We start from the raw sequence: 18,550 nt of genomic DNA, 5'->3' as shown, positions 1-18,550 counted from the left end.
CCAGATACTGCACCCAGTTTTAGGCTACTCAGAACAAGCTCAGGAAAGGGTTAAGAGTTTGGCCAGGAGCTGGAGAACCTGTCCTGAGAGGAGAGGATGAGAGGAAATGAGCTTATTTAGGCTGGAGATGAGAAAATGTGGAGGAACCAGGTGACAGCATTCCCATGCCAACAGGGAGGTTATTGAGGAGCTGGGGACAGGTTCTTCATGTTGGTGAATGAGGAGAGACTGTGGAACAGCAGGCATAAATTGGCATGAAAAAATTCCAGTTGGATATAAGGGAAAGCCTTTTGTCCATGGGGTCCTTGAAGAAGCAGTTCTCATTCTTGGAGACTTTCAAGGCCAGAACAACCTGGCCTGATCTCACAGCAGGGCCTGCTTTGAACAGGAGCTTGGGTTAGAGACCCTGCAAGGTCCCTTCCAGCCTGGGTTACCCTGTGATCCATCCTCTGCCATAAACCCATATCAGAGGGGCTCTGGCCAGGCTCTGCTGCTGAACTGGTGCAGCCAAGCACTTGTTTGAAATACCCACTAACGGTTCCATCACTGCAGGTGGCTGCTTTGCCTCTCACATCCCTCATTTCCATTGCTCTGGAACTTCTAGCTACAACTTGTTCCAGCTTGTTGCAGCATTTAACTGCAATAGGAAAACTATCTCTCTCTTTTTTTTTTTTTTTTTTTTTTTTCTCCCCATGACATGAAGGCTGCTGTTCCTGGCGAGAACTGGAGCCTGCTTTTTTGGCAGAGAGCAATTAATTTTCCACGTCTCTCCTTCAAGTACCCCTCCTCTGCTTTCTGGCTACTCAGCAATCTCTGTGCTGGTGTGCGGGGTTTGGCTGAGCTGTGCTTTTGCTGGGTGTTTTTCCTACATGTGTTGAGTGCTGCTCTTTTTTTTGGATATTCTGGTGACTCAGAGTCTTGTCAGAGATGGAATCTTGTGATCACGCAGTGAGATTTGCAAATAACTGTCTAATCCCTCCAAACTCTACACCAGCAGTGCTGTGCTGTGTTTTTACTCCCAGCTCCAGGAGAAAGAGCAGGCTCCAGTGAGCCCACTGCAGCAGGTTGTACCTTGGTCTCTTCAAACCCGTCCTTTAAATGCAGCCTGCCTTGGACAGCTTTGCAGAGTTGGATTTTTCCCGACAGAGGGCTGAGGATGTGCCTTGTGCAGGCAGGGGGATGTTAGTGACAAAACCAGCCATGAGGGGACAGGTAACAATGTCCTGCTGGCTGTTCCTTGCTGGAATCCAAGGGTTCTGTAGTCTCCCAGGGGACAGCTGGCTGTGCTGCTGGTTGTCACCTGCCCTGTGGTGATTTTCTGCACGGTGTCAGCAGCTCTGTGGGGTGTTCAGGCTGTGGAGCCTGGCAGGGCTGTGCTGCCAATGGAAATGGTACAGGGGTGGCGTACAAGGAAAAGAAAATTCATTCCCGTGTCCCCCTGGTCCATTTGCTTCTCTTTGTCCTGTTGTCCTCAGAGGAACGATGTGGCTGGAACAGCAGGTGATCAGCTTTGGTCTTCCCCTGCTCCTTCTGCTCTCCAGGGTGACAAAGAGAGGCTGTTTAGCTCTCCATGCACTCCATTGGATGCCCGGATGGATGCCCAGCCAAAAAGGCTCTTGTGATGCCTTCCTCCTCTCTATCCCCTTCCTTTTTGACTGGGATAATGACTTTTCAGGGAGCCCTTGAAGTGCCTCTTGCATCTGCCTTTGATTCGAATGCCTCTTGCCTGCTGACCCTTCTTAAGAGAAGTCGGCTTAAGTGCGGTTCTCCTAATTAGTTTTGCTTTAATTTAATCTTTTGAAATAATTTTATCAAAAAGAGGAAACCTTCTCCCCACTCCCTCATTTTATCGGCTTGTTTTCATGCATGGTCTCTGGGTTTATTTCTCTATTTCCCTTGTCTCTAGATAGGACATCATTTGCATATTTGATTAAGCTCCGTATGTTATCAGGGAGGAGTTGAAAGAACAGCAAGTCCCTGATAAGGCACTGTGCATCCATCTCTTCTTTCCAGTGTCCTCACTCTGTCCCCCTCACCGCCCTGCTGCCCTATCTGTGCCCAAAATCAGCTCCTCAGTCTCTCACCTCCTCCCTCTCCCTTTGGCAGGTGACTGATCTCTGCCTCAGCTGCTGATAGGGGGAATGCAGACATCCCAGTTTGACCGCTGCTGTCCTTAGAGAGGGATGGGCAGAGGAAAGAACTGGGCAGTGTTGGGGCTGTGAACCCTGGCAGGGAGATCCAGGTTCAGTTTCCTGCTCTTCTTGCTCAGTGGCAAGTGGAATTTGGGCCAAGATGTCCTGGAGGGCAGCAGGCACATCTTTGCTGGGTGCTTGAGGGAGGGATTTGACCTGCCTTGCTCTCACTCTGAGACCTGTGTCAATTTTGGATGGCACAGTATAAGAAAGATCACTCTAAAGCCATCAGAAGGTGTCCAAAGGAGGGCAGGGAAGATGGGGAAAAGGCATTTGAGGAGTGTCTGAGGTCGTTTAGTTTGTTCAGCCTGGAGAGGAGGGGTCTGAGGGAAACTTCATTGCAGCCTGCAGCTTCTTCCTGAAGGGCAGAGACTGAGCTCTTCTCTCTGTGACAGGGACAGGACCCAAAGGAACATCTGGAGCTGTGTCAGGGAAGGTTTAGCTTGGAGATCAGGGAAAGGTTCTTCCCCCAGAGGGTCTTCCCAGGGAGTGGTCACAACCCCAAGGATGCCAGAGCTCCAGGAGCATTTGGACAATGCTCTCAGGGATGCACAGGGGGGGATTTTAGGGTGTTTGAGCATGGCCAGGAGCTGGACTGGATGATCCTTGCGGGTCCATTCTAACTAAGGATATTCTGTGATTCTCTGTAGCTCTTTACAGGATCCCATTGTGCCCAGGGGGAATGTTTTGCACGGAAGTTTCATGTCCCCACTCTTTGGGTTGACTCTGGCTCTGTTGACTCTCAGCTGGGCTGTTTCCTGCGGGTCTGGGCTGACACCTTTAGCTCATCTCCCAGGTGCTGGAAATCACTGCTGAGGAGAGAGCGAGCAGAGCAGGGCTGGAGGGGCTGAAAACAGAGTAGCCACAGATGCATAATTTCGAAATGCATTTTGCTCAAATATGTGTATGAATGCAAAAAGATCTCGTAAGTAAACGCATGCCTTGCAGCTTTTGTTTTCTGACTATTGCATCATGAAAACTATTTGCCTTAAGCAGCTCCCGCAGCCCACCTCTAGGAACCCTCTAATTTGAGACCAGCTGTGGGTCACCCCTGAGGAGATACAGGGGAATGCTTATTTAACAGGAATTTTCTCCTCCTTACCGCTGATGTTTAAGCTGGAGGAGGCTTTGTTTGGTTTGTGACCCATAATTAAGCATTTGTGGTGGTGATCAGAGTCCAACTGCTGGCCTGGCAAAGGCAGGGCGAGTTCATAGCAAACAAAAGTAGTGTAATTAGTTGTGCTGCTGGAGCTGGAGAAGGGACCACAGCTTGCAGGAGGGAGCCTTGGAAAAAGAGCTTTTCCCTAAATTGACAACGAAGTGTAGGAACCAGAGGTTTGATTTATGAGCCAGCTTTTAATTAGAAGGCAAAAAGGAATGTGCCTCACTTTGTTAGGATAAACAACGTTGGGCTGGAGATGGTTTGAAGATCTCTCTCCACATCTCGCCGATGTCCTGATGTGTGGCAGCCCCTCTGATCACTGCAGAGGCTGTGAACCCCTGTGAGGGGACTTCAATGCTACCAGCATATCCAGGAGTTGTGAGTGCTGCCAGTGGGGCTTTGAGAAATAAAAGAAGGAATAAAATCCCCCTTGCTCCTTCCCAACTTGAGCCCTTCCCCTCGTGCTTCTTTTGTTTAGTGACTCTTTGGCTCTGTCATGTCCCGTTTAGTGGTGGCAGCCTGGCTGGAGAGAGCTCAAACTTTGATGGATTGCTGGTTGTTGGACTCGTGTGTGAGGAGTTGTGCTGGTTTTTGTGGGCCCCAGCCCATCTGGTGTCTGCTGGAGTGAAGATGTGTGTTGCTCTGTGGGACTCGGGGGTCTGTTCCTGCTTGTTCTGACACTTGTCTTTTTGTTTTGCTTTGGGTTTTTTTTTTCTTGTTTAACCTCCCAAACCCTGTCAGTGGCCTCTTACCTCTCCTAAATGAAACCATATGGAAGAGCTGCAGGTTCCTGGCTCTTTTTGGAATTAGAAAAGCTTTGATTGCTGGGTGAGAGGTGTAGAAATATGGACTGAAGGCTACAGGGCAGTTAATCAAAGATGAGATTTGCCAAGTCCCCCTGGGATGCTGTGCCCAGGGTGACCCAAAAGAATCTTCCTGGCTGTGACAGCAGCAGAATCTATAGACTTGACTGTAACCTGGTGGTATCAAATCTAGGTTGGTGTCAATTACTTTTTTTTTTTCATGGTTTGACTCCCATTGCTTGGATTTCTTTGTCCTGGCCAATGTCACTACGGCACCAAGGATGGTCTTTCATCCTCTAAAAATAAAAGAGCCATTAAGTTATAAAGAGTCGGAGTGATATTCGAATTCAAAACCCTCCCAAAAACCAGGTTTGCTAGCTGGGTTGGTGTCCATGCTCGGCTAGAGACGGCAGGACTGTGTTTGTGGAGATATCCCTTAATCCCATGGAACATCACCCCTCAGACTTGTTCATCCAGTAGGCACCAAGCTGGGATCCCCCTTGGAGCAGCAAGCCTGGAAGTGTACGTTGGAATCCAGTGGAACACTCCAAGGCTCTAAAGAGAGATAGTTTGGGAACCCATGGTGTGCCAAGAGAAGCAAAATCTGGAGAGGAAAGTTGGGAGCGAGTCCTCTGTGGGTTTCAGCTCTGGTTACACTCTGTCGTGCTGAGCGTGTTCTGCTGCTGATTCACAGGGCTGGGTCACTCTGGATAACAAAACAGCAGCTCCTGGGGGATTCTGGTGGCTTTGGGAAGCTTTTCTGAGGGTTGTTTTTGCAGCTGATGGTGGTGCATTGGCAGAGGAGCCCAGCACACTCCATCTGTGGCATCCTGGCAGTGCAAACCTCTGCTTCTCCTGCCAGCTGTGCTGGCATCCCACCCTGCTGAGCTCCTCATGGATGAGCTCTGGACTCATCCTTTTGACTTCTTGTAATTTTTTTTTTTGAAACTGAAGCTGGCAATAAATTCCAGTGATGTCAGAGGAAAAAGGCTATCACCGAGACTGGCAGAGACCTCACCATATGAAATTTTCAGGACCCCTCCTGATGAAATCTAATTAAACACCACGACTGGCACTGTGCAAATCTCCCTGTGTTTTGTCATGTGGTTGCTCAGGGCTGGGTTATCAGGGGGAGTTTATGGGCTTGTGATTTCTGCTGGGGTGGATGTGGTTTCACACACCACAGGCACTTTGATCTTTTCCCCCCCCACTGCTCACAAGTTTCTGTGGGTTTCTCTCGGCTTTTGTGTGCCATCGATTGATCTTCTTGGTGTCTAAGGGAATATATTGAGGGTAGGGACAGAACTTCAGTGATAAGGACACTTCTCCTGCCCTTCAGGCAGCACCTGTGTTCTGGGAAGTGATGGGACCCTGGCATCCTGTTAGGCTGGAATGTCTCTTACAATGAGAATAACTAATTTTGTTGTTTCTCTTACTAACTGGAGCAAAATTTTACAAGAAATAAATAAACCCAACCCAAACGCAGCCCCGTGCCAAATCAAAACTGATTGCTTCTCCCTCCTCTCTTTTTCAATACAACAAACAAGCTGTGAAAGCTGTACGGTCTATGAAACAACCACTTACGGTTATTTGACCTCCTCCCCTCCCTATTCCCTCCTTTCTTTTTTATTTTTGTTTAATTAATTCTCTTCTCGCAGATATTTCTACCGCGAGATGGAAAAGTCAAAATCTTTTGATGCTTTCAAGCACCTTCTCCTCCTGTGATGATGTAAATTAATTCCCCAAATCCCACCTAAATTCTGAATTTGTAGCTAATTTTTCTATTAATGGAGAGAGAGAAAAATAGAAAATGTTGCCAAATTTGTATGTCTGTTTTCCTTGCACGTCTGTCTTAGTCTGCAATATGTGAAGAGGTGGGAGATCTTATGAGACTGCTGCCTTTAGTCTCTTTGTTCAACTTCTTCTGCCAGGTTAGCATTTTTGTCTGCTTGGAAGCTGGAGGATTGAACTCACCTGGGAGCCCCAGTAGTGAAATAAATTATCATAATGTATCAGGAAAAGAATATATTTTAAGATGGTGAGCAGTGCAGGACTGCCCTGGTGTATTACATCTGTTCATTTAGAGATGTAAAATATGGCTTTGGCTTTGGGGCACGTGACTGGGATATTCCTGTTTTGAAGGGAGGGGGCTGCTGAGGCTAAGTGGATGCAGGTAAATATAACATAAAAACAATCTCAAAAGCATCCTGACACTGATAGTAACTATAATAGCAAGCTAAAGCTGAGCATTGATTGTTAATTCATGATTTTTAAGCCAACCTCTCTGTTTTTAGAGGAATCTGGTTCTTCTTAGGGAACTGGCAGTGCTGTAAAGCAGAGATGGAGGGCAGGAAATTGGAAGATCTGTTGTAATTAATATTCCAATGCTCTGCTTTAACAAATTGTCAGCACAACGGGTCTAAGTGCAGGTGCAGGGCTGTTCACCAAGGTGTTTTATGTCTTTCTGTTAAAAAAGGATTAATCTTTAGCTTGAACCAGGGTACCTGGCAAGGGGGATTTGAGCTCACCCCTTCAGAAAAGTTCTGAGCAGTCCCAGGCTGCGACGTGGCAACAGGAGCTGAACCTCCCCAAAGTCATTACAATGATTCTGCCATTTTTTTATTAACTAATATTGATATCCTGTGTGGGGTTTTTTCCCTCATGGGGCTTTCACCTTGCTCATTTTGCAGCCCCTGACTGCCTCCTGCCCTGTGGTGTAGCCTCTCTGCTGCTTCCTTCCCTGTTAAGGAAATCTCAGGCTCTTCCCTCTCCAAGCTCTCCCTGACATTGCCATGGAAGTGCTGCCCTTCTCCTCACTGCTGGGAAAGATGAGATCACTGGCACTAAATATATCCCCTTGTCCATGCCAGGGATGCTCTGGCAGACTCTGAAGTGACTTATTTTCTATGTTTTGTCAATTCTCTGTGACAGGTGATTTCATTAACCGCTCTTTAACTGCTTGCAGAGCTGCGCTCTTGCTTTTTTTGTTGCTTTCACTCTCCTGATGGAAAGGTGCTGGTGGCCACCTTGCAGTTCCTCCCTCCAGGTCAGCCTTGTCACCCAGTTCCCAAACCTACTTCTCTGTTTTTAGTTTTTAAATAAAAATAAGCTGCAAAATTTGGAATTGCAGTCAAACTCACAGAAAGTTCGCTCTCAGGGTTTCAGGCTGTGGTGGGATCTGCTCCCAGTTACGTCCTCTGTGTGTGAACCCTGGATGATCTCAGACTTGTCTGTCTGCTCTCCCTATTTATCCTGCAGTTATTAAAATGAAGAGGGGGGTGGGAAGATGATGTTTGGGGCAGGAGTTCCTCCTTTCCAGTATCTGGACTAGGGATGGTGTCTTAACAAGGTTTTTCCATATATATTCACTGGGACAGTCAGTGTGTGCTCCTTCTGGATCATCCTCACATTTGCACTGTTTGATGAGCAGTGTGACCCCCATCTCTGCTCTCCTGTCATCTTTCTTCCACTAATCACCTTGCCTGAATGTCCTTTAAACTCATTTTTTAGGATATCCCAATTCTCCATCCCCTCTGTTCCTTACCCATAAGCAGCTTCCCTCAAGCCCCCACAATTTTGTTACTCCTGGGGCAACCCTTTGGCTCTGTTCACCTTTGATGTCCATTTACAGTTTGATCAGACTAAAATATAAGAACCCTGAATTCAGTTCGTGCATTGCTACTGACTTTTATGGACCTAGCCTTTGGAGAGTGGGGTTTCATCTCATTTAATGGGGAAATCTCCATTCCCAGGAAGTTCTGCCGACTTCCTTCCCACTCCAGGGAGAGGAATCAGACCTTTTAGCACATAACTCATCTCATTCTGCTGGAGAATGAAACTGCCCTAAACCAGGGCAGGTGAATTATGTCCAAAAAGGTTCTTTTTTTCTCCATTAGAGCTAAGGGGAGCTGAGGACAACTTGTTCAGATGTGAACATCCCTTATTTCTCTGTTCCCTGGCTGTAAGTGACAGTAATGGTGTTTCTCTGCTTTGATAAAGGTCTCATCAGCAGTTTGTGGTCGTGAGGTGCTCCAACATTATGATAATAGAAAAGCTCAGTGCAGGGTTATTTTATGCAAGACTTTCCTGCTGGAAATTTGATTAACATGTTCAGATGGGGCCGTTTCTTTTGGTCCTTTGTATTTTCTTCGTTCTACTGCAGGTGGAATCCAACCTCTTCTGTGAGGGTCAGGGGCTCTAACCTGGGCCAGGCACCTGGAGTTGGCAAAGAATACAGAGGAGGTGGCTTGAGAGTAGGGACACTGGCTGCAACTTCAGCTCAGGTGGTTTAGGGGCAAAAAGGGGCTGGAACAGACCTGGCACATCAGCACCCCCTAATCTGTGGATTCCTTTTGATGCTGTAACAAATTCCCCCTAAACTGCTAAAAGCTGAGGGGAAAAACCTTTAGTCTCACTTAAAAAGGAAAGAAAGCCTGCAGAATTTGTGGCATCTGCAGAGACCAGGGGCACTGCCAGGGAATTTAGGGGTGGCTGAGGAGGCTGGTATCTCCTTGGGATCACACATCTGACACTCACAGGTGAGTTCTGCTGCACCAGCACCACGACATGCTTTGGGTGACACGGCACACTTGAGGATATCTTGGAATGCCCAATGTAACGCTTCCATGTGATTTGGAGACATGAGTTGGCAGGATGGGGGTGGATTAAAGCAGTGAGGAAGTATTTAGGCATGCAAAGATGAAATCAAGATACTTTCAGGTGCACGATTCCAGTTGCAGGAGGCCCTGACACCCAGGAACTTGCAACCAAAAGGGCACAAGTAACTGGAGCAGGCAGACCCTGTGTCCTAGGGTGACTTTATGATGCTTGTGTTCCCAATCATCTGTTCTGTTTGTGCTGGATATTGAGTTCTGGACCCTGAAGACTGGTTCTGAGAGTGAAGCAGGTAAAGAAGTGAGGAGTTTGTTTTGAAAAGGGTGTTCACTCCTCTGCATTCCTGCTCCAGGACTCTGTGTGTTCGGCTGAGACCTGGACAGGCTGTGGCACAGAGATCTGCTTTGCCCTTAATTTTAGCTAGCTTGATAGAAAAGCTCTCTGGACTGTTTTTTCCTCTTTCTTGGGAGTGTTTAAACCTGCTCAGGACTGAAAACCCCAGAGGTGCACTGAGGGCTCACACCTGCAGCCCACCTGGGCTTCCAGAGGGACTGATAAGAGACTGAGAGGGCTGAGCTACCCACGGCAAGGACTGTCTGAATTTACCCTCTCATTTCAGAACAGTTAAAGGTTTTACTGTTTCATATTATTCATTCTTTGTGCTTGTGGGCACTTTGTTTGTTGAAGAAATGGTTTTTTCCACTTTTCTCCGAGGAAGATCTTTCCTGGACTGGCTGGGGGGAGCAGAAAACCCCATTTGGGTTTGTTCTCCAGTGGGGCTCCATTCAGGGGTTTTCTCCCAGATTTGCCTTAAACCAGGACACTCTGAAAGGGAGAAGTGTGGAGAAGAGCAAGTTCCATAGAAGGAGTGGATGGGAAAGACCAGCTTGAGTTGGGGGTGATGCGGAGAGCATCAGGGGTGGTCAGAAAAAAGCCAGTGTGACATCATGGCAGAGCAGGAAGCCTTGATCTATTCCTGGCTCTGTCGCTTGATTGCAGCATGACCTCGGGCAAATCACTCCCCTCTCCCCATCCCCGCTCTGCTCTTCCCTGAGCTCTTCAGGGAATGGGCTGTCACTTGCAATGAGCCTGTCCTGAGCACAGCCACCCTTTGATTTCATCTTGATGCTTCCCAGGCAGCTGAACCCAGAGTTCAGAGCTGGGTGGTGTTGGGGTTCTGCCGCTTTCAGATGCAAAAAAATTCCACGTACAAAAATTCCCTGATGGGAGTGGGGGCTCCTCCCACGTGTGTGTTTGTGCAAGGGCTCGGGCTGAGCTCTGTCAACACGTGGCTTTCCCCAGCTCCCTGTGTATCCCTGATTTCCTTGCCCCCTCCCAACAGGTTGGTCATAAATTAGGTTCTGATGTGGGGATTGAATTTCACTCCAGCTGCCGGAGCTGTGGCACATCTGGGGTCCTCCTGTGGTTAATGGCTTCACAAAAAATGAAGCAATAAAGGTTATGATGGCTGTGTTTTAACCCCATGGCCCTCATTCTGCTCAACAGGAAGGTTTCCCTGGAACAGTTACTTAAATGCAGACAGCAGGTTTTTATCTCCCAGTGATGTGCCATCTTTGAGCAGCATTTTATGAAGTGACTTTAATTTTGAAATTAAACAAAGCTGAAACATTTTTTCGTTCAGATTTTCCTTCAGAAAAGATGAACTGGTTCTCTTTAGACTGAAAAAAACCCCTTGTCTCTAAATTATGCTGTGATTTAGCATTTACACACAACAGAGAAGTCGGTGTAAAGAAGAAAGGGGAAAAACCCTTTGAGGCTTTTTGGTGTAAGTCAGTAATGCTCTTTTTTAGCATTTGTCTGTGAAGAGCTGTTCCCAGCTCTGGTCATCAATGATCCCTTCAAGGCATGGTGCTTTCACTCTCCCACAGACTCAAAGCCACAGTCAGGAAAACTCAAATGTGACTTTGGGCACTGAGCTCTTGCTGCATCAGAAATGCTGATATTTTAGAATGTGTGGATTCTTAGAAATCAAAGGGTCTCTTCCCAGTCCTCCTCTCTTGATAAATACCAGTTCTACCAGTTCCCTAAAAAAAAATCTCTACTGTTTTTTTGAAGGGAAGTGAAGCTTGGTGCTCCTCGTGGTTGTCTCTGTTGGGTGCTGTGGATGCTGTTAAAGGTGCCACTCTGATTCTCCAGCTGTAGGATTTGGCTGTCCAGCAGATCAAATCAATAAATGTATTTATCCTCCCAGCTCTGCTGACAGGTGTGGAAGTGGGACTGTCTCAGAGTTGCAGAGAGAGCAAAACCATTCAGGCTCAGAGCTAAAGTGGATTTGCCTGGAAAAGAGGCAGATATTTAATTTTGAGAGTGGTTCACATCATCTCCTGGCCAGGATGTCCTTGTGTGTGCAGTCAACGGAGTTCAAAGCATCATTTCTGCCACCCCTTGGAGATATCTGCCTATTTTCTGTATAAATAACTCCAGTCCTTAAGGGGAAAAGCACAAAATTCCCTTCCTGACATGCTGCAGGGGTGACTCCATGAGAGACATCCCAGCAGAAGCTCTGGACTTGCACGAAGCTACGCAACAGGAATAAACCTCAAGGTCCCTGGGCTGACAGCAAAATGATTCCCTTAATCACAGGAGTTGTCCTTAGCAAGTTATTCTGCTGCACTCAGGGAAGAGGTTTTTTTTTCCCTGACCCTGTTTCCACCCTGAATTGTGTTTTACCCTTGGTCCCAACATCTTCAGAATGTGCTGTTGGTTTTTGCTGTGCCAAATTCTTGTTAAAAGGCAGGTAAGGCACAGCAGACACGTACTCAGAGGAGATAAACATCTCTCATTTATTTGTTTAACTCACTATTAATTGCAAAGGACAGCCCTTCACTCATCTGTTATGAAGTGTATTGACTTCCCTTCCACAGGTTTCCAGGAGATTTGCTGCTCCAGCACAAATCCTGAGAAGGCCCTGGGTCAGTTTTTGAGGAGCAGGGGGGTTGATGTTGGAGCTAATGAGCTTGTTATGAGACATATCCTGGGATCTCTGGCAGCTCCATCCTCTGCCACTGTGTCCAGCCAGTCTGCAATTAGGAACAAGGTCTGTGACACTGCTTTATCCGAAATCTGCAACGAGGCAGGAATGTCTGCTTTCCACTGAACACACAGAAACGCCTGATCTGCAGAGTGGGAACAAATTTTTCTTCTTTATGACTCAGAATCTTTAGAAGTCCAGAAGGCCCCAAGGACTTACCTTTAAAAATTGGTTTTTTGTTTTTTTTCAGAGCTGCTCCCCCTTTTTTTCCAGGGATTCAGAAATCAGAACGGTGCTAGCCCAAGTAGCTGGAGCTATAACCGTGGGCAGAGTGCTCATGAGAGCTTGTTAGGTAATTGATATTGATAAATTGATGTGGTAGAACGTAAAAATTATCTGGATGGCTGTGATAGAGGCAGACACACAGACCTCGGGCTGTGTTGCCTCCTTGCCATGGAATCACAGAGTGGTTTTGGTTGGGAGGGATGTTAAAATCCTCCAGTTCCAATCCTCTGCCGTGGGCAGGAACATCTCCCACTGTCCCAGGTGCTGCAAGCCTCATCCAGCCTGGCCTTAGACATACCCAGGGATGGGCAGATGGCTCTTGACTGGAGCTGGAGGAGCTCAGTCATAATTCAGAATGCAAGTCCAGGATGCCAAAGCATTCCTGCAAGTGATTCCCTGTTCTTCGATCCTGATTAAATCAGGGTATACAGGTATGGAAGTGACCTCCAAAAATTCCCAAAGCAAAGCCACTGTAGCCAAACCATTTCTCTGGGATGTTCCCATTAATTCAGCCACTGCAGAGTCTCAAGCCAGACCCCCGGAGTCCAGTGGCCTCTGCCTGACTTGGATCATTTCTGACTGTTGGGTTTGCAGGTTTCACCCTTATTTTATTTTAATGAATGTCACAAGCCTGCGAGCTCTGTCCTATATCTGGGGAACATGCTCTTCGGGATTATCCAGCCATTGTCAGACCATTCATCTGAATTACCCTATTCATTTCAGCCCTATTCACTCCCAGCCGTCCATTATCCTCACCTTTCTTTCCCTACCCTGAATATCACCCAAGCTGCGCTTTCTTCTTGCCCTGGAAACTTTAAATATAGATAGATATGTTAATTGGTATCATTACAACATACGGTCCCAGTCACCCTGCAGTTCAGAGAACATTTCGTGTTGCCATTTAAATGATGAGATTTTTCCCCCCCCAATTTTTCTTTAATGCCACTGACAGCTACTTGTGTTTAATTCATTTTGATTTTGTTAGGAGGGGGAAGTTATCAGGATCGTATCATTAAAAATGCATGCTTGGGTTATTCATGCATGTTTCATATATCCCTGTGTATGATCCATCATAATTCAACATTAGCCAATGGGGATACCAAGTGGAAAGGGTCTGCTGAGCATACACATAATTCAATTACACCCATGACGTCACATTGATTGGATTCTTAATGACACCTCCGAGTTGTGCTGGGGAAAAGGAGGGTTCCCGTGCCTGGGAGCACAAGGTTTGTGTTACTGATCTAGGCTGGCAGAAGTTTCAACCTGGGTAGGAGCTGGGCAGCTGCTCTGGAGCTGAGGGACAGATATGACGCAGCAGAGCATGAATCCTAGGTGCTGGAATTCTGGAAACTTAGATTTTGGGGGTTTTAGTATATAGTAAAACATGTGAGTCAAGATGGTTTTGAGCGTTATCCTAGTCCTTCTCTTCTTCTTCCTTGGGTTTAGGTGGTTTTCTGTAATTGGGTGAAAACCGTCACACCTGGGTGCCACAGGACTTGTGCTGCTTGGACTGTAACAGAGAAATTAAATGTTCTCCCTGCTGTTTTAACAAAGGGCTCTTACCAGGAGAGCAGTTCCCATGGCACAGGGACAACGTGTCGTGCTGCAGCAAATCCTCCTGATCTGGGATAGCTCTGCTGGCACTGGAGCAGTGGATAAGAACCAGGATTTTGTGGATAAAAACCTGTTTTCCTTGGTGGATGATGCAGAGCAGTGCGAGGTGGAATTCTCTGCAGCTAAGGAGGCAAAGAGAGAGAGAGAGCAGAGGGAAACAGATTGATTATTGATTGACTGATAGATTTAAAGATGGTGTAGCTGATGGCACCTTTGTCCTCTCCTCTTGTCACAGATCCTGCCTTAGGATGAATCAGTGATTACACCTTCCTGCCCCTTCACCTCCACGATGGTCTTTCACCCTGTTAGTGAAATGAATCCCTGTTTTCCAGCGCCTGCTGGCAATATCCATAAAGAGGCAGTGCCATTCCTGGGGCTCCGGGTGGCAGAGGTCAGGGAATGTAAAAAGGTCCATTATTTTGATAGCAAGGAAGGGCTGCCTCTGTGACAGGAGAGGTTTGGGCTGGATATCAGCAAAAGGTTCTTCAGCCAGAGGATGTTTGGACACTGAACAGGTTCCTCAGGTAATGAGCACAGCCCCAACACTGCTGGACCTCCAGGAGTGTTTGAGCAATGCTCTCAGGGATGTACAGGCTGGGATTTTTTTGTCTGGTCCTTTCTGAGGCCAGGAACTGGACTGGATGATCCTTGTGGGTCCCCTCCAGATGACGGTATTTTATCTGTGATTCCACCTAATGCAGCACTGGGATGCTGATCTCAGTTTGGGTGTCCTGGCACTGCTGCTCCTTGGCATCAATCAGGTGGAGCAGGGATTGCTGATGCAGAGTTTCCTTTGATGGTCCTAAAAAAATAAAAAGAAGGAGGCTCAGCATCCCTCACTGCCTCTCACTTCAATATATTTAAAAATAACTCCTCTGTGAGCGTGTCCCAGCACCTCTCTGCCTCAGCACTTTTGAAGCTCTGGTGCATTCCAACCCAACATTGGATTATCTCCATTTTATTGGTGCTGGCTTACAAGTTGAGAGAACGTAAAAAAAAAAAAAAATCTCTCCTTATGGTCATGGCTGGGAGAAGAAATCACTCCAGCTGCTGACTCCTCCTGACTCCCAGACCTTTGCTTTAAGCACATGAGCATTCCAACTACCAATCCTATTGATTTTCAATTATGGCTCAAATGGAAGTGGTTGTAGCTTTGTGTTTACCCTCGGGAGACTTTGCCTTGTCATTGCTGCTGAGGAGCAAGCGTGGGGAAATTCAGGGATGATGTGGCTGTGGGGCTGGGAACTCATTCCTGGGCAGAAATGAGGATCACCACTGTTGGTTAAGACAACAAAATCCCTTTTTATGGGGCTGGATGTGCTGTTGGGGGCAATGCAAGGGGGTGTGGCATGAAGAAGTCATGGCTATAAATACAGAGCCAGCGTGGCGTGGCAGAGAGTTATCATTGGCATGAGAGTGGGGTATTTTTAAATTACGTGGGGAGACTTTATTTCACACGGGAGCAATGCTGAACCTTGCAGGCATGTTGGGGCAGGAGGCACATGAGAAGTTGGAAGCTGCAAAATTCACACTCTCCCTTCCCTGATTTGTAGCTTGGTCAGTGTTTGCCGTGGCTGCTGTGAGCAGGTGGATGTGAGGGTGGCCTGGAACAAACACAATTCAAGGTTTGAAGGTATCTCCCTCCTTGGATTTCTCAGCAGTTTGTCAAAGGAAGGAAGTACTGAATCCATTCCCTTGGCTGGAGGTGCAAAGGAGTTAAATAATTTATAGAGCCAGGTTAGGATTGTGGAGTCACAGAATAATTTAGGTTGGAAGGCACCTTCAAGATCATCGAATTCCAATCCCTGCAATGAGCGGGGACACCTTCCACTGTCCAGGTTGCTCCAAGCATCATCCAGCCTGGCCTTGGACACTTGCAGGGATCCAGGGGCAGCCACAGCTTCTCTGGTCACCCTGTGCCAGGGCCTCACCACCTGCCTGTGTTAAAAGTTACTTTTTCTCTTTTTTAAAAGCTTCCCTCTCTTTCTCTTTTCTTAAAGCTTCCTTTACATGCTGGAAGGAGCTCTGAGGTCTCCCTGGAGCCTTCTCTTCTCCAGGCTGGACACCAGAGCAGAAGGATTCCAGCCCTTGGACCCTCTCTGACAGGTCCATGTCTTCTGCTGAGGGCTCCAGAGCTGTGTGGGATTCTCCAGCTGAAGTCTCACAAGGGCTGAGCGGAGGCCCCATCTTTGAGAGATTCCCTGAAAAACACAAAGATTACTGTTCTCCTCAGCCTCTCTAAGAGCTGGGATGAATTTCCCAGGGTCTGGATTTGCCTGGGCCTTGACGTGCCCTGCCCCACGTGTGTGTCCGTGCACTGGTGCCCTGCTTCCAGAGCAATGCTGTGTTTGTTCCCTCGGCTTTCCCGGAGAGCCAGCAGGGTGTTATTTATAGCAGCGGGGCAGCTGGAGCCCGGCTTGGGTTTCCATCACCTGCTCCCCTTCCCTGCATCCCAGGGTGCAGCAGGGCTGGATTTCAGCCTGGGGTGAGGTGCTGACCCTGACCCAGCGCTGCCCTTGGCCACAGGGCTCTGTCCTCATCCTCGTTTTCCCCTCAGGGCAGAGCCTGCAGGGAATGAAATGCAGCAGGGGCCTGAATTATATATTGCAGGATGCTCTTGGTAAGGACTAAAGGGAATATTCTTCACGGTGGTTCTATAGCTCCACAGTCTCTGTGTTTGCCTTGAGCCAAACCCATTTCTTGTGGATAATATTAAAAATGAGCTCATTTCTGTGCAGGAGCAGGGTCTCTTTGGGATGGTGCTGTCCTTTTGAAGGTCCGGCAGATCTTTCTGGGGTGCTGCGAGTCAATGTTGAGCATTCCTGAATGGTAGGAGGAGACAATCTCTGCTAAATGGCATCAGGATCCTCATGGGAAAGGTACTGGGCTGCTCTGAGCTGTGGTTTTATCTCACTTCTTCTCCCTGGGGGGAGCAGGCAGCCCTACCTGCCTCTTTTCACTCCCTTATCAGCAGCATCTGGCATTATCACATTTGTTGTATCTCCTCCTTGCAGTGCTGACACCAGAGGACATCTCCAGGGTTGACAACAGGATAAGAAAGTGGGGAATTAGCAAAGCCTGGATGCACAAGTCCCCATGGGTGTTTCCTTTCCAGCCTGAACACCAGCACCGTGGTGTTCAGGGGGTGATCACCACATTCCTCCTGCCTCTTCCATGGATACCTGCTCCTCTGGAGGATGCGAACTCCAACCAATAACCAGGAGACAGTGGCCAGAATAGTATGGAAAAATAGATGAACTTTTTTTTTATTATTATTATTTTTTTTATTTTTATTTTTTTTTTCGCCAGGGAGGCTGCTGAGAGCCAATTTGTATTTTTGCAGCCTGAATGTGCCTGTGAGGAGGGGTAACCGAGGTGCAAGGGCTGCAGCTTGATTATAGGATCCCTTTCCCTGTTTTTTTTTTTTTTGAGTCCCAGTTGGAAACAGCTCCCCGCAGTGGCTCCACTTCAAACCCTTGGAGCTGACTCTGCATCCCGGTGGGAGGCCCTGACTTCCCTGAAGCTCACAACCTTCCCTCCCTGCCCCTTGCAGCTCCTGGAGCTGCACCACTCCCTGGAAAAAGCGCTGTGAGCTCCCTCCTCCCTGTGCCACGCTGGGGAAATGCCCTTTGTAATGCTCCGAGCTTTTGTTTTTTGCATGAGCTGTGTTGGGGTGAACTTGGCGAGGCTGCCAGAACATCATGAATAAGTTAGGAGGGAAGCTGTGCTCGGGGTGTGCACAGGCAGGGAAAGCAGGCTTGGTGCTCCAGCAGCCTCCAGAGTGCCTTGGAGTGGCATTTTATGCCCCCTTCACGTTCATACCCTCGTTAATCCCAGATCTCTTCACGAGTCTTCGCTGGTCTTGTGTTTCCCCAGCCATGGCTGGCTTCACACCAGGTCTGCAAATTCTGGTGCCCTCTCCTGATGTTTCTGAGACATTTCTTGCTCCAAACAAAATGTCCTCAAGGCACAGAGTTCATGGCAGAGTTTTGTGTCTCCTCGAGCCTCTGCCATCACAGCATCTCATTGTCCAAGGCTCCTCCTGAAGGCTCTGGTTTTCCCACTGCAAGAGAAGAATGTTGAAAAAGGTAGAGGAGACAGCGTGGTCACTCACTGCCACCAAATGCATGTGGCCCTGCAGTTATTTTTATTTCTTAAGTGTTTTTCCCAGGACATGCAAAATCTGTGAGCTTGAGGTGAAATTTCCCTCTTTGCTCTTTCTAAGACCATCTTTGCAGAAGAACTGGCCTAATGAGGAGCACCTTTCTCTTCCTGAGAACATCTCAGCTCCCCTTCTACTCTACAAAAAGCTGCTGATGCTTTTTTGATTTCTGAAGGCCAAGAGTTTTCATTCTCAGAGGTGTCTCTATGCCAGCAAGGACAGCCCCACTTTCTTCTGCTCTCAGCCTCTGATGCATCAGCCAGATATTTTCCATCTCTTTTGCAGTTTATCCCATTCTCCCTCTGTCTTTGAGCCCCTTGTCACCATGATTTCATTCATGCTGTCCCCGGAGGGTCATTGCCAGTCACCTCTCTGCAGTTATTTCTGCACAGTTGGGACTTTGTAATGAAAAACAAAACTCTTGATCTGCTTCGTTCCCAGAGCTGCTGGATTAGTTCCTGATTTCTTCCTTGGCTTCATTTCAAACCACAGCAGGTCAAGGAAGGAGGTAGATCAATGTCCTCTCCAAAATGTGACCTGCTCCATATTAGGAGGACTTTTCTGACCCACACTGCTACATCAGGACTTGTTGAAGGGTCAGGGAGCAGAGCTCTGCCCTGTTGTATGGAGATGTGGGACTGGAAATGGCATTTTGGGTCAAATCTCTGTCCCTGCCATGTCATCCCCTTGTGTGGTTCTTAGTGCAAACCTTGCAGGCTCCAT

The 18,550-nt window shown here is 47.7% G+C and overlaps 1 protein-coding gene across 1 annotated transcript in view; it reads left to right on the top strand.

The window, feature by feature from the left end:
• LOC136361153 (plexin-A4-like) overlaps window positions 1–16,951 on the top strand; it is a 42,817-nt gene extending 25,866 nt beyond the window's left edge. Inside the window, exon 3 of the mRNA XM_066318877.1 lies at window positions 16,680–16,951. Within this exon, the coding sequence (XP_066174974.1) occupies window positions 16,680–16,685 (6 nt within the window). The 3' untranslated portion in view covers window positions 16,686–16,951. The remainder of the gene's footprint in view (window positions 1–16,679) is intronic.
• The last annotated feature ends 1,599 nt before the right edge of the window (window positions 16,952–18,550 follow it).

This window comes from Sylvia atricapilla, chromosome 5, assembly GCF_009819655.1.
Source record: "Sylvia atricapilla isolate bSylAtr1 chromosome 5, bSylAtr1.pri, whole genome shotgun sequence".
Lineage (NCBI taxonomy): Eukaryota > Metazoa > Chordata > Aves > Passeriformes > Sylviidae > Sylvia > Sylvia atricapilla.
This window is presented reverse-complemented; position numbering and strand designations above follow the sequence as displayed.